Source organism: Zalophus californianus, chromosome 8 (genome assembly GCF_009762305.2).
Source record: "Zalophus californianus isolate mZalCal1 chromosome 8, mZalCal1.pri.v2, whole genome shotgun sequence".
Classification (NCBI taxonomy): Eukaryota; Metazoa; Chordata; class Mammalia; order Carnivora; family Otariidae; genus Zalophus; species Zalophus californianus.
This window is the reverse complement of record NC_045602.1, coordinates 73,253,137-73,268,242: the sequence shown is the minus strand read 5'-3', so window position 1 is coordinate 73,268,242 and position 15,106 is coordinate 73,253,137. Positions and strand designations below refer to the sequence as shown.

The 15,106-nt window shown below is 56.5% G+C and overlaps 1 protein-coding gene across 1 annotated transcript in view; it reads left to right on the top strand.

Annotated features, from left to right (window-relative positions):
- The window catches only part of TTC7A (tetratricopeptide repeat domain 7A), a 116,616-nt gene that overhangs the window by 62,261 nt on the left and 39,249 nt on the right, over nt 1-15,106 (top strand). The window contains exons 12-15 of the mRNA XM_027620814.2: nt 7,998-8,115; nt 9,165-9,222; nt 10,344-10,416; nt 12,227-12,387. Of these exons, the coding sequence (XP_027476615.1) occupies nt 7,998-8,115; nt 9,165-9,222; nt 10,344-10,416; nt 12,227-12,387 (410 nt within the window). The remainder of the gene's footprint in view (nt 1-7,997; nt 8,116-9,164; nt 9,223-10,343; nt 10,417-12,226; nt 12,388-15,106) is intronic.

The following is a 15,106-nucleotide window of genomic DNA, read 5'->3' as shown; positions in this document are numbered from 1 at the left end:
AGCAGAGACACCCAGACTGTGCACTGCAGCAGAGGACTGGGGTGGGATCCAGGGCACGCAGAGAGGGTGGGCTCGCCGACCCCTCGCTCACACTCCTTCGTGTTCCCAGGGCTCCTCAGAGGGGCCTCACAAAGCCCCAGATAGCCGCCTCACCGAGCTGCGGCAGGGGAGGGCCCCTGTCCTCCCCAAGGCCACCAGCTCTGAGGTGGCTATGGGTGTCCATCCCGCCAGCAGCCGCCCTTGCCAGGAAGCCTAAATTTAGGCCTTCCCGCCGTGGAGGAGCTGTTTCCCTCAGCGGCATAATTACAGTCATTACATGCATTCAGATTACATGGTAATAAAATTAGGATCCAATCAGTCCAAATTGAAATCAGATGAGTTAGGAGCAAAGTCATCAATGACAACATAAATAGAAAAGCCCAAAAGGAGGCTTAAACATGCAGACTTGTCACAGAATCGGGGAGGAGGGTGAGCTGTTTAACCTCAGCTGAGAAGCATGCATGGCTTTGGGAGCTGGTTTGAGCCAGGGTTTAAATTGGGTCCAGGCTCAAGCCAGGTCCCGCTGGAGGGACAAGGGGTGGCTCCTGGCAGCCGTCCCTAACCTGGAACCCCTGGACCTCCCTAAAGCCCCGTTTATACCTGCCTTGGACACCTAGATTCCATTATAATCCCCAGTGTCTCTTGAGGGCAGAAACTGTCTTCCTTGTTGAAACCCCAGCCCAGAGTTCCCGTCCGGTGCTTATTGGATAGATCCTGCTCGCCAATGAGCATAACCACTCGGCAACAATTCTGCCTTAAATGGTTCTTCTCTTCCCAACTAGTTGGAGAGCTTCGTTACTTACCATGTCTGCAACCCTGAGCCTCTCTCCCCAGCAAAGAACCCTGCATGTGGTTAGATGTCCACTCATATCTTCAAGAATGACTCTCGCCCCAGCTGGCTGGGAGGGACGGGTGCGGGAAGTCTGCCTCTGGTTCAGTGGTTCTCAGGTTCCCGAGTTGGCGCTGGGCAGAGAGCAGACCGTGTGTAGCTAAGGGCAGCCTGTTCTCCAAGGAGGCCAGGAGAAGGGTGGCCCAGTACTCTATTCTGGGGCCACAAGCAGGAAGAATGGGTCTGACCTCAACAATCAGAGGGGTGCTGGTGCTTGGGACAGAGCACGGTTCCTGAAAGGCGTCTGAGGCCACCTCTGTCTTTTGCCATCACAGTTCTCCTGGCTCCCAGCGGCCCCAGCAGGCCTAGCCATTAGCCAGCCAAGCTCCATGAACAGGGGACAGAAATCTGGGGGTGGACAACTTGGCCCAGGTTGCAGGAAGGGAGGCTGAAACTAGGACATCTGAAAAACGAGCTGTGCTGGGTGAAACCAGCCAGGGTGGTCATGTGCCCAGAGGTGGAGCACCTGCTGTCCCCACATCCTGTCCCCATGCCCAGAGCCAGCGTGGGCCACCCTAGGCTGAGCCTGGGTCTGAAAGCAAGGTGGCCCTCAGGTCGTGGTGCACCAGGCAGAGGGACCTACACAGTCACAGGCTGGCTGACGTGGGGTTTGCTGCAAGGTGATTGCACCTGGGGCAGGCAGTGGGGGCAGGTGGGGGGGCACTGGCCCCGAGGCTTTGCCTAAGGCTCCCCTGGGTGGGGGGGGGCATCCCAGGCTCTGACCCAGGGACAGCAGTGCGTGGCAGCCTCCTGCCTTGGCACAGCCGTTGTCTTGCCAAGGTCCCCAACCAGTTATTTGGGGCAGGAAGAAAAGAGTTGTAAATATTTTTTTTAGTATCTCTCCAAACACAATTACTTAAAATGTATGTAATTTAAAAAGTTGAGGCTTCCCTAGGAGGATAGGAGTGTGCATGTGCGCTGCGTGTCCCACACGAGAGAGGAGTTAGGAAGTGGGAAAGCAGGCCATGCTCCTCTTCGGAAAGGTCTGTGGTGCTGTCTCTCGGCCTCTTCCCTGAGGGGGCAGGATGAAGTGGTGGAAACAGTGCAGGCTTTGGAGGCAGAGAGCATAGCGTTCAAATCCCTGCCCACCCAGCTAGTAGCTGTGTGACTTTAGGGGAGTAATTTGCCCTCTCTGTGCCTCCTCTGTCCCCCGGAAGCAGTCACACCCACCCTGTACAGGTGGATCTGAACACCAGAGCCGAGGAGCATCGCTGCCTAGCACACTGTAGGTACCTGATGAACGGCAGCCGCCCCTGTGACAGCCCCTTTGAAATAGCGGGTTCTCCGAAGGGAGGTGCTTTTGTGTTTTTACCTTCCTTTTTCAGATCCAGGGGTGGCCAGAGCCAGGAAGAGGAGTTGAGTGTTTATGAGGCAGGGAGGAAAGAATGCCAGCCATCCCGCCACTGTATGTGAAAATAAGGAAATTTCGTCCTGTTCCTCTCAGGAAGGGAAAAGTACATTTTCAGTGCAGTGGTTAGCAACAGGTCCCGGGCCCCCCAGGGAAGGGCCTGAGGAGAACAAGAGGTGCCGTTTCAACAAGCTCGGCAAGCTCAGAAAGGAACTTTCTCCAGTTCCCAGGAAGGGAGGAAGGGGCTGAAATGCCCAGGGTACAACCTCTTCGGCCCAGTGCAAGATGGATGAGGCAACCTGGGAAGTGGAAGGCAGCCGAGCAAGAGCAACGTGTGTGAGCCAGAGGCCTGTCTGTGTGGGCACCAAATTAGGAAGCCTGGAGAGCCGTCGGAACTTGTGAAGTCATGGCAACAAGGCTCTTACTTCTGGAAAGCCCAAGCAAAGGGTCCAAACGTTAGAGCCTTCCGTGCATCCTTTTCCCAAACGGTCAGAGAGGAAGAAAGTGAAGAACCGCAGAGGGCGGCCGTGACTCAGGCAACTCAGAAAGATCCAGATGTAGGCTCAGGAGACCTGGGTTGGACACTCAGTCCTGTCACTCACTCGCCAGGTGGCCTTGGATAGGATAGGTCCCCTAAGCTCCCTGTGCCCCAGAACCTTCAGCTGTGTAACACCTGTACCATGAGGCGCTAAACTGCTCTAGAAGGGCAGGGGCATGGTCGGGGGGGGCCTCTACCTAGGGTTCATGGCAAAGTGACAGGGCTGCCGTAGGTGAGATATTAAAAAGCAGTATACCGCTGGAAGGAACACGGTTGAAAAGAACTTAAAAAACCCGTCAGTGGGGCGCCTGGGTGGCTCAGTCGTTAAGCATCTGCCTTCGGCTGGGGTCATGATCCCAGGGTCCTGGGATCGAGCCCTGCATCGGGCTCTCTGTTTGGCGGGAAGCCTGCTTCTCCCTCTCGCACTCCCCCTGCTTGTGTTCCCTCTCTCGCTCTCTCTCTCTGTGTCAAATAAATAAAATCTTTAAAAGATAAATAAATAACCCATCACCTTGGAGGTGTTCTGACAAGCAAGGAGGGCTCAGCTTTGTAACCTGAGCTAATCTTGCAGAAACAGCAGCCCCAACCTCAGAGCCACCAGCTGTTGACTTTCGAGGCCACCGGCGGAAGTGACTGGAGATTGGAAAGGCCAAGTGAGGTAGTCCGGGAGAGAAAGATGACGGGGGTGGCTGGAGACAGGCGGGTGCCGGGCAACTCAGTCAGCCACTGGATTAGAGTTGTCCTTTCACATTGGAAGTTGAGACCTGTTAGTGGGTTGTGAAATAGAACTCTTTCTTTTTTTTCTTTAAAGATTTTATTTTTATTTATTTAGACAGAGCATGCATGAGAAGGGGGGAGGGGCAAAGGGAGAGAGAGGATCTCAAGCAGGCTCCACGCTGGGCACAGAGCCTGGCTGAGCCCAGAGCCCGACTGCAGGCTCGATCTCAGGATCCTGAGATCATGACCGGAGCCGAAATCAAGAGTCAGACATTTAACCGACTGAGCCACCCAGGCGCCCCTAGAATTCTTTCTTAAGAAAAAATTGAAATAGGCTATCAGAGAATAGGACAGAAATATCCAAGTGTGTTACCCACAGCAGGGGTGAGTATTGTGACAAAGAGTAGCTTAGTGGGTGTATGTGTGTCCTGGACCCATGGGCAGAGAGTCTGAGGGTCTGCCCAGCTGACGCAGGGGACTGCACAGGGCTGATCCTTGTGTAGAGTCTCCTTTTCTGGAAGATTCAACCAATGACAGGTAGAGATTAAATAACTAATCAGAATGGCTTACATTTATTCAAGCACTGCTCTGAGCATTCACTGTGTCTTACCTCATTCAGTCCTCCCAGCAACTGATGTCTGTCTGTGAGGCAGACACTTGTTGCGCCATTTTACAGAAGAGGGAACTGAAGCACAGCAAAGCGAGGGGACTTGCCGAAGGTCACACAGTTAGTAAGGAGCCAAACCAGGATTTGCGCTCGGGGAGTCTGGCCCCAGTGTCTGTGTTCTTAGCCTCCAGGCTGCCCTGCTGTCTACGTGGAGAGCTTATTCATAAGTGTAGAACTGATTCTGGACTTGGGTGGGCTTTTAGTACTTCAGAACAAAAATGACAAAGCCGCATTCTCAAGGGCTTTAGGATTGCCACCTGTGTCTTAGATGAAGGGGAACAGTGCATTGTGTGTGTATGTATTTGTGTGTGTGTGTGTGTGTGTGTGTTGTGTGTGTATGTATATAGTATATACAATATATACACGCACAAAATATATGTTATTTTTAAGGTATATTTAAAATAAATGTAAATTTTGAGTTTGTTTTTGTTTTGGGTTTTTTTTGTTTTTGTTGTTTTTTTGGTTTTTTTGCTCTGATAGCATTTTTTTCCTTTCACTGGCCAGTTAGAGCACCCACGTATATTAATACCATATGTTATCATAGTGTATATTGTCATACTTAACAAGAATTGATCATTTTTTCCTTCATTATCCCTGCAGTGACTTCACATACAAAAAGCCTGCTTTGTAGTAGGTAATAGAGACCAAAATAGTGTTGGCTATGTAGGAAAATGGTACATTCACGCTTTGTGTATGTGCTGCCAAAGCGAGCACAGTACATTCAAGCTTTGTGAGTTTGATTTGAGACAAATGCTGACACTGTGCTTAAACTACATGGACAAGGCTGGCAAGTACTGGCCGAGGAAGGCTCTTGACCCGGGGATCAGAGTGGACCACAAGTTGGACAAGCTAAGGATGTATGATTGCACCTCTTTTTTTGAAGACGTATTTATTTGAGAGAGACCATGCACAAGTGGGGGGGAGGGGCAGAGGGAGAAGATCTTCACGCAGACTCCCTGCTGAGCATGGAGCCCAGTGTGGGGCTTGATCCTACAACCCTGAGATCATGACCTGAACCAAAACCGAGAGTCGGATGCTCAACTGACTGAGCCACTCAGGGTGCCCATTTTCACTTTTTAGAGAGGGAGAGAGAGGGGGTTGGGTAGGGGCAGAGGGAGAGGGAGACAGAGAATCCCAAGCAGGCCCCACACCCAGAACAGAACCCAACCGATCCCATGACGAACCCAGAACTTGATCCCATGACCCGGAGATCATGACCTGAGCTGAAACCGAGAGTCGGATACTTAGCCGACTGAGCCACCCAGGCGCCCCTATTTGCACTTTTAAAGCTAAAGTATGGTGAGCTCTACTAACCCAGAATATGATGTGTATGAACTGGAGAGTGACTTTTCCCTGTTTGCCGGTAACTGTTGAGCTTTGTTCCCAGCACCTTCCCTACATGAGTTACAAGAGATAAAAGCTGGCATTTGCTCAGTAGAAGGACATGGTCATGGGAAGACTGTATATACATGGATGCAATAGGTTTCTAGGTTCTATAACTTGTACTTGGTCGTTTATAAACCAGCCCGCTCCTGTTTGAATGGGGCGTAATGATGCCTAAAGACAGTGTATGAGATGAGCTGCATCAGCAATGGGATATTGGGTGGGGGAGGTGCAGTTTGCTCACTTAACCCTTTTCTTGGTGACTCCTGTCCCCCGTCTGCCATGAGTCTTAGTCTTCCTGGGACAACCACAGCCACATGATTGCCCTTCTCTTGGAGCTCCACAAGCCCCATGCCAGCATCACACAGTGCAGCCTTAATTAAGAGCCACCCCGTCGTATGGGGTCAGCCTGCGGGGATTACATGCGAACTCACCCGGGCATCCCCCTCCCTTGTCATCGGGGCTCCCCAGTTAGGCCCATCACAGACCCTGCTACTGCAGAAGCCTCGGTGGAGGTCTGTGCTGAGGAGCAGTTGTAGGGGGAGGGGTCCAAGTCTCCATTTTGCAGAAGAGGACCTTTAGGGCACAGAAACTAAGTGATCTGCTCCAGGCTCCGCAGCTGTCAGGTGCTGGGTGAGGACCAGAGCCTGTGTCTGGGAGCTCATCTTTCAGTGCTTTTTTCTCCACCCGGCTCTGACTATAGGCCCCCAGGCCCCCCCAAACCACCCCCACTGCCCCGGGGCCCGCTGGGCCAGGTGCTGCAGGACACGGAACTTAGCCGCTACAGCCGTGGGCCCGCCTGGCTGGCCGAGGCTGGGCAGCAGGCAGCGGAGGGGTTTCCTGAGCTACGGCCTCCCCCAAACCTTGAGTCCTGACAGTGTCAGAGCTTAGGTCCTTAGACTCCCTACTCTCAGTGACCAGCCCCCCAACCTGGAGGTGGCCCGCTGCCTAAGCCAGCAGCCGGAGCACTGCCATGAGGGGACTGGAGCACTGCCCTGGTCAGCATGCGTCAGGCCGGCTTAGGCAGGGATGGTGGACAGGCCTCAGAGGGATTCAGCGCCCCCCTCCCGCCATCTCTGTCTGGGCTGTCAGTTCACATGCTCTGCTTCCTTGTGTTTGGGTTCTATTGCTTCCCTTCCGGGCACAGTGGGATCTCTGCTCCTTCAGCCCTTTTCCTGCACGGAGCTTCCCTTGGGTGTGCACAGAGGGCAGGCTTACCCAACTCCCCTCTGCTGATGGCCTCTGTCTCAGGGCCTCAGCTCCATATTCCAGGGATGGAGGGGCCACCGGCGCCCCGGCTGTGGCCAGTGGTCAGGCCACAAGATGCACAGAGCTGCCCCTCTCCTGCCAGGATGAGGTGGCAAGGACAAGAGCAGGGCAGGAGCAGCCCTGGCGTGAATGCCAGAAGCCAACTTGGGTCTGAATCTCACTCCCTGGTCGAATGTAGCTCCTTGATGGGCCTCTGCCATGGGCAAGATGCCCCACACAGGGGCCCGTGATGTCTGGGTGGCAGTGGGGCTTTGGGTATGGTCCTTTCAGCCCCCTAGCTGTGGGGTGGTGCCAGTCTTTGTTCTCGGTGACACTGACGCCAGTGGGTGTCACAGGCGTCAGGGGCGGATGGCATTCCTGGGCTCTTAGAGGCCTGTGGGCCATGCGTGGGCGCGGCTGAGACCACCCCCAGCTGTCTCCTGCCTCCCTGACTGGCCTGACCGCTGTGGGTGCCCCAGATGGCTTGTGAGGGCTGCCTTGTGCGTGCCCCTCTTCGTGTCACATGACTTGTGTGATGGTGTGTGCCCACGTGACGTGCATCGGTTGGTCCCTTTCCAACTGGAACAGTTCTTCCTGCTCCCAGGACAAAAACAACCTTGGGCCTTTTTCCCCTAAAAAGTTTGAGCTCCCCGTGTCCAGGCGCGAGCTCACAGACAGAGCCAGAGTGGCAGCCTGTCCATTCTGCAGGGTTGGCGGTGTCCCCAGGACCCAGGCCCAGGGCCCTGCCTGCCCCCCAGCCCCAGCTTCCCTCTCTCTGCTGCACAGGGCAGGCACAGACAGAAGCCAGATGGTGAAAGGAGTTGTCACAGACTGGCCTGGCCCTGGGTCCCTGCTCTTGGCAGAGTAAACTCTAGCGAGCTAGGCTGTCTGGGGAGAGGGAAGCTTTTCCCTGTGAGAGGCCGTACCCTGTGACACTGAGCCCAGGCCCTTGGGTTGCAGGGAAGAGGTCCAGGGAGTTGCTGACAGAGGAAACAGCCTTATTCCTTCCACTTAGTGGCGGTGTGTCTCAGACAAGCCACCTGGCCTCTGGTCGCGCTGCCCACACATGAGGAATTGCAGTTCTGAGTGTCCCGGGCTGGTGACTGAGCAGCCTGCACACCGAGACCAGGAGAGCCCTCCCAGTGACCTGTGCCTCTCCTCTTTGCAGCTGGAGGAGGCAGAGCGCTTTGCCATGGTGGTGATCGACCTCGGGGAGGAAGCCGGGGAGTTCCTTGCCAAGGGCTACCTGGCACTGGGCCTCACATACAGCCTGCAGGCCACTGACGGTGAGTGCCTGGGTCCAGAGCCTCTGCTTGGGGGGCTCAGGCTTCCCGGTGGCCTCTCGGGTGTCTCGTCCCACCAGTGCCCAACGCCCCCTCCCCTGGCACATCTCCGGCGGGTACACACACTCACACACCCCTCAGTCCCATTTCCACTCTCTTACCCAGCCTTCATCACTCTCACACATGCCCTCTTCATGGATGCACCCTTCAAGGCCCAGCCCCAGCCCCTCAGCAGAGCTGATCCCCTCCTCTGGAACTCCTGTGTGCTCGCAGTCTATAATATGCTGCCTGCCCGGATCCCACAGCGTCTTTATTCTGTTTTGCTCTTACCCTCAGCACTGCTGTGCCCTTCTGGGGTCTTTTAAACTTCCCTTGACACACGGCACAGTGCTGGGTGCACAGTCGGTTTAATAAATACTTGTGCTTGGAGGCTGGATTCCACTCCTCCTGCCCCGAGCCTGTCATTCTTTCCCGAAGCCTGCCAGCTCAGCCGCGTGGCCCCCCAGCACTGAGGCAGCCCACCTACTTCTGTGTGCTTGCAGGCAGGGGCGCGATGGGGTCCCGTGCAGACTAAACCTGGAAGAGTAATCTGACCGGGGCTGGGCTGGGACCTGGGTGACAGTCATTTTAAAGCTCACCAGGTGGTTCCGTGTGCAGCTAAGGGTTCAAACGCCTGCCCTTAAAATCTAACACTGAAAAATTGTAAAAATGGTTAAAAAAGAGGCCTGTGGGTAAGTAAGCCCAAGGAGGCAGGCATCAGCCCATGGAGCCTGTCTCTCAAGGCTCAGGTACAAAGAAGGCAAAGGAATGGAAGGAGCTGGTGTTCCAAGACACATGCTGGGAAGCTGGGGCCAAGCAGACACCCACGCCCTCCCCCAGTGACGAGGGTGGTGGGTGGCAGTAGTCCGGAGCTGCTTGAGTGCAAGCATTTGCCAGATAGGGCCCTCATCAGGCGTCTCCCCGCAGAGCTTGTGTCCCCGGGATGGGGCAGGGCTGGGTCCTCAGCCCTTCAGCAAGCCCTCATGGAGCCGTCTCCGTCTTGTCTCCTGCAGCGACTCTGAAATCCAAGCAAGATGAGTTGCACCGGAAAGCATTGCAGACCCTGGAGAGGTGAGGCGGGCCCCCGGCCCCGGCAGAGGCACCAGGTGGCACATTCACGCGCTTTATCTTCCTGGACCTTCTGCTGGAGGCCGAATGAAGGTTTCTGGCCCCGTTTTGTTGACAGGAAACCAGGACTCTGAGAGCTCCTGCGGGAAGCAGGGATAGGCCTTTGGGGTTGGGTGGGCAGGCTGAGCCCTTCAGTGATGGTAGGGTGCCCCCAGGCTCAGCCCCTCCCCTCTGGAGCTCAGGGCTCCAAGGTGGGAATCAGAGCCCATGACTGGTGTGAGAATTCTGAGACAAAGCTAGAAAAGCACCTTGCATATGTGCCTTAAGTGTAGCAGGGGCTCAAAATTTGGTGTTTGCCTCCTGCCAGCCCCTCTGACTTGACCTGTGAGGAACCCCCACGCCAGTCCTCACAGAGATTTCCTGGCAGCCAGGGTCCTGGAAGAAAGGACGGAAGGGGATGCCAGAGAAGCCCCACCCCTGTGGTGGCCCTCCCTCCCTCCCTCCCTCCCTCCCTCGGACCCATCCTTGCTAAGCCCCTGCCTCCTCCACAGCCTTGGGCCCCGCCTGAGCGTCCTTACCCCCGCTCCTCTGGCCCAGCGCAGGGCTCTGCCCTCTGAGCCCTGTGGGTCTTACTCCCCCCGAATACTGCTGTGGAAGCTGCTGGCTTGGGGCCTGCCCTAGACTCCTTGAGCCATCTTTATGGGAACATATTAGCACATCCAACCCCTCTCTGGGGCAGGTTATTCCTGAACCCAGGGAGGTAACAGAGTCCCATCTGGGCCAATCCCCACTGAGCTACCAAGGGCCAGCAATTCATTCCCAAGGCTTCTCTCCCAGAGAGGCCATTCCCAGCCCCTCCACCCACAGGAGTGTTCCCTTCTGTCCTAGGGTGGGGAGGTCAGGCTCCAGGCTCTGTACAAGGCCACCATAGGGCCTCAGCCAGCTCTCCTGGAGCCTGCTGCCCACGGGCTGCCACCGCCATCCTCCCCCACCGGGCACCCTCTGAGAACCCCCGACATTTCGCCCTGCAGCACCCAGCACAGGGCTGGCAAGCTGGAGGCCCACGTCACACAGCGGGTGCTCAGTCCTTGCTCACTGATCTGTCACCCCCTCTCCCCATACAGAGCCCAGCAGCTGGCGCCCGGTGACCCCCAAGTCATCCTCTATGTCTCCCTGCAGCTGGCCCTTGTCCGCCAGGTGGGTTGTCGCATTTCCTAACTCCCAGGTCCCTGAGGGCTACAGAGCTGCTCCTGCTTTGCCCAGCCACGCGACCCTTTGCAAGGGACTTGACCTCTCTGAGTCCATTTTCTTGTCTGTTACGTGAGCACCTTCGTACTGCACCTCCGAGGGACTCGGTAAGGATTAAGTCAGAAAATATGGTAAAGCCCTTGGTGGGCACACAGGAAGGGACTATTATCTGCCCTCAGGCCCCCTTGAAGAGTTCGGTCTCCTGAGAAGTTGCTGAGGGACCGCAGGAAGCATTATGTCCTCACCTTCCACCAAGCTTTCCCCATGGGGCTCCTGACTTCCAGGTCCGGGGTGAGGCCCTTGGAACCTCTCTGCCACTCTCCCCAAAGAACATCACTCTGCTCTGGTGTTCCAAAGAACACAGGCGCAAATACCTGAGAGCACTTTATTTTTAGCCCTCTATAAAAGCACCGGTGCTTCTCTTGCCAATCAACTTCATGATAAACCTTTGGTGATACATTTTTTAAAAAATCTTGAATTATTCAGCCACCTCTGGTGAATGGTGTCTGTCCTCCCAGAGAGATGGCGGGGCCAGGCCAGTGGAGCCTGGCACCCAGTTTCCTGGAGGACCCCAGATCTTGGGAGCCTCAGGGAGCTGAGGACCCTTGCATGGACTCTCAGCTAGACCTGGCCCACCTGGGTCTTTGATAGCCTCCAGCCCATCCTGCTCAAAGCACGTGACAGCTGAGCAGTGACAGCTGTGGGTTTGGATGCTCGGCCCAGGATAATGGGCTTCACCCTGCAGAACCACAGTCAAGCTGAACCAGTGGCCACGGTAACCTGGCTTCCTTCCCTTTCCTTGAACTTTCCATAAAAGGAGGTTCCGTGGGCGGAGTCCAGGCCTGGCACTAGGCCTCACAGCGGGCACAGAGGCTGGGGGACCGTGCGCCAGGGACCAAAGGCCCCAGCTCGCCTGCACCACAGGCCCCTTGGGGAGCACAGGCGGCCCATGTCTGAGGTGTGGTAAGGAGCAAGACTTTCTAGAAAAGACTCCCGAGGTTCCTGGCAGGATACGGCCCCCGATGTGGAGAGAGTTGCAGGAGCCGATGCAGTCTCCAGCCCCGAGGGCGTGAGAGAACACAGCCCTCAGGATGAGAAGGGAGCGTCTTACTGCTCCGTGGCTGCCTGGGCTCTGGAGGCTTGAGGAGGGACAGGCACATCTCGCGCACGTGCAGGACTGTGCAGAACGTTCTCCTACGTAGTTTTGCCCTCGCGGCCACTGGCACAGGCGGGACCGTCCTCCTCACGTTGTAGCTAAGAACCACAGCTCAGACAGGTCGCCCGAAGGCTCCAGCAAGGGGGTGGCAGGGCTGGCATCCATGCCCCCACCTGACCCCAGAGCTGGAGCTCTGGCCACGGTGGGCCTCTGGGTAGGAAGAGGCGTTTGTGTGTCGGCCTCCATCCCTGCGTGCACAGGTGCAGAGGAGAGGCCACCTCTAGGTCTGCACGCAGGGACCTGGGTGGCCTCCTTAGAGCCCCGCATCCACCCAGATCCTCAGTGCTGCACCATAAACCTGCTCCTCTTTACCCCCGAGCAGCAGCTGGCTGCCCGAGCCTGACTTGGGACAGCAGATCCCTCTTGCCATGGTACTTAGGGCTGTGTTTTCTCATCAGAGCACCAGCCCTGCCCCCCAAGGCCCAGGATCTCACTCGAGTCCGCTATGCCCTCGTTGGCCAGCGCTGGCCCCAGGCTCCAGGGGAGGGTGGGGGTAGGTTGGGCTTTGGAGAAGGTCACTAAGCTGGCAGTCTTCTTGGGCAGATCTCTAGCGCCATGGAGCAGCTGCAGGAGGTCCTGAAAGTGTGCCGGGATGATGCCAATGCCCTCCACCTGCTGGCGCTCCTCTTCTCGGCCCAGAAGCACTACCAGCATGCCCTGGACGTCGTCAACATGGCCATCACGGAGTATCCCGAGAACTTCAAGTGAGTTCCCTGTGGGCACGGCTGGGGGCTGGCCTGCCGCAGACACGGGTGCCCTCACACACCCCCACCCTGCCACACACTGATTAAGTGCCTCCTGCATGCACTTAATGACCCTGGCTGGAGGGTCAAGGTGGGGCGAGGCCCCATGGGGTCAGAGAAGGGCTCTGGCGTTGAGTGCCAGGAGGCGCCGGCGGGGAGTGGCTCTGTGCAGCAGCTGCGGGCCCCACGGGGGCTACGTGGACCACAGAGGAGACTGTGTTCAAATGCACGTGCTCAAGCTGCTTCCACCCCACCCTGGGCTCTGCATTTGAGCCTCATGGGGACACTAACTTGTGTAACTTAATCATAACCCTGGCACAGCCAGCCAAGGATGAGCTTCTAACGCTGGCTGGGCTGGCGGGGGCCAAGTGAGCCATCTCCCTGCCTCCAAGCAGGCCATGGGCATTGGAGGAAAGGGGTTCTCTCCTTCTAGAGCAGTCCTGGCCTCTCCCTCCATCCTCAGCAACTCCACATCGCCCCCACCAGGCTACACTGCCCAGATGCCCCTCTCTTTAGAGCAGGGTTCACGCTGCATTTGGCCCAGGCCATGGTGGGTGTGGCAGGATGAGTCTTTCCTGCCCCCACCTATACATGGAGGACCCACTGCCACCCAGCCAGGGCACTGGGGAACAAGAGCCGTGCTGGGCCAGATGAGGCAGAAGGGTGCGTTGCTCTGCAGGAGGGAATGAGGAGGTCGGTCATCTTTGGATTTCTGCCCTCTTCCCCCAAGGCGTGTGACACTGGGTATAATAGACCTTGTTTCTCTAATCCCTGTGAGCCCAGGATGAGGGGCCCCTGAGCACCCCCATTCCCGCCATATTCCCCCTTCGGGTCTGAAGAAGGGCTATTTAGAGCCAGCCAGGGGCTGTCTTGCTTCAGAGAGCAGAAGGAAGCATGGTGCTGGCTCCCTGGAGGGGGGCTCACACTGGCAATGGAGACGGGCTCACAAAGCATCAGGGGAAATTGGCGGGCCCCACAGCCATGTTAGGTGATAAAGGGAAGCTGCAATTATCCTAGCCCAAGGAGGTTCCCTTCATGTGGGGAGCCTGGGCATCTGCCTCTGTCTTTCCCTAGCTCACTGGGGACAGAGCTGGCTTTCCTGTGCCGTTGGCCTCCTTCAGAGGATGCCATGGGTAGCTTTGCCTGCAGACCTTACAGGATGGCTTTGTTCTCACCAAGGCTAAGAAGGGTGTTTTGGGAGAAGCAGAGAGCCCTTATGGTAAGCTCCCCAGTGTGCCCCACTGAAGAGCAGGCCCCAGTGAATAAAGCCAAGGGCAGCGTTCCCCCTGCAGGTCAGCCCTGCTTCTCCCAGTCCACCCTGACCCTCTGTCCACAGCACCCTGACTCCTGACCCTCCCTGTCCCCCTGCCGTCCTGTCTCGGGGGGGACTCAGGTGCCCACAGCCAGGTGTAAGCAGAGCTGATGCATGGCCAACTCGACAGAGCCCATTTGTGCTCAGGAGATGGCCCCGACTCTTGGCCTCAGCCCCGCATTTGGGAGATTACTAAAGTTGAAATCAGTTCCCTTGTAAAGGCAGGTAGCTTAGGGAATACTAAAACAGATAAAATAGTGTGTGTGGACAAGAGATGAATTCCCTTGTCTCATTAATCCCAAGCACAATACAGAAACACCTACTGTGTAGTTTATTTTTTTTCACTTCTAGTGAAAATATACACAGGACAAAGGTCCTCACCTCCCACTACCAGTTACCGCTCTTTTTTCCAAGCTCCATTCTCACGACTGTCAGGCAGAGTCTGACCCACTGTCTGCTGCCAGCCGTGCGTGCGTGTGTGTGTGTGTTTACTCTATTGTCAGTTAGGCTTTGATGGGAACAAAAACTGTGCGGAGGAAAATCTTAGACTCCTAGAGTGGGGAGGGGTTCTGGGCCTACCCCAGGTCAGAGTGTGTGTCCCAAGAAAGAGAGGCTGGGCCTGCCATCAGATGTTGTTTGACCAGCAAGTCCTTTTCCCAAGTGCAACGTTACCTGCCAGTGGAGACTATCTGGGGGCAGAGGGGAACAGAGCTGTCCTGATGGAAACGGGGCAGGGCATTCTCATGCTGCCCACCTGGCCCTTCCTCGGGCCCCCAGCCCCAGCAAGGAGCCTCCCATTCCAGCGTCTGGCATCTTGCTGCAGTGTCTCTTCCTAACTTTTGGGCCAAATGCTTTCTGCTGGCAGAATCACGTCCCCTGGCCTGATGTGGGGAGGCTAACAGCACTTTTTGAAAATTTTGACAAGCCCACAGCTTGTCGGGGAGGGGGAATGTTGGGTCTGGAGGGCGGCGCTCTGGCTCTCCCTCAACCCCCAGCCCACCTCAGGGGAGTGGCTCCTGGGCTGGGTGAGGAAGCCCCCTTCTCCCCAGTCTTCCTCCCCCTCGTCGGTAGTGTGTGTGCCCTTCCCCTCAAGGGTGCTGCCTCCCTCCCACCCCCACCTCACTCAGGGGCGACTCCTTCACGAGATGCTTCACTCGCTGAAAGTGTCTTCGTGGGGGGTGGGGAGAGGTCGTCCTTGCCGAGGTTGGTGACTCCCCCTCGTGAGTCCCATGGGTGGGCTTCTGGGCCTCCCCGAATGCCTAGACCTGAACCCTAACAGCTGTGCCTATGCGCCTGTGTCCATGGAGATGGCTTTCACCAGATCCTCTATGGGACCCTAAACCCAAAACAGGTGACAAGCCCCTCCCC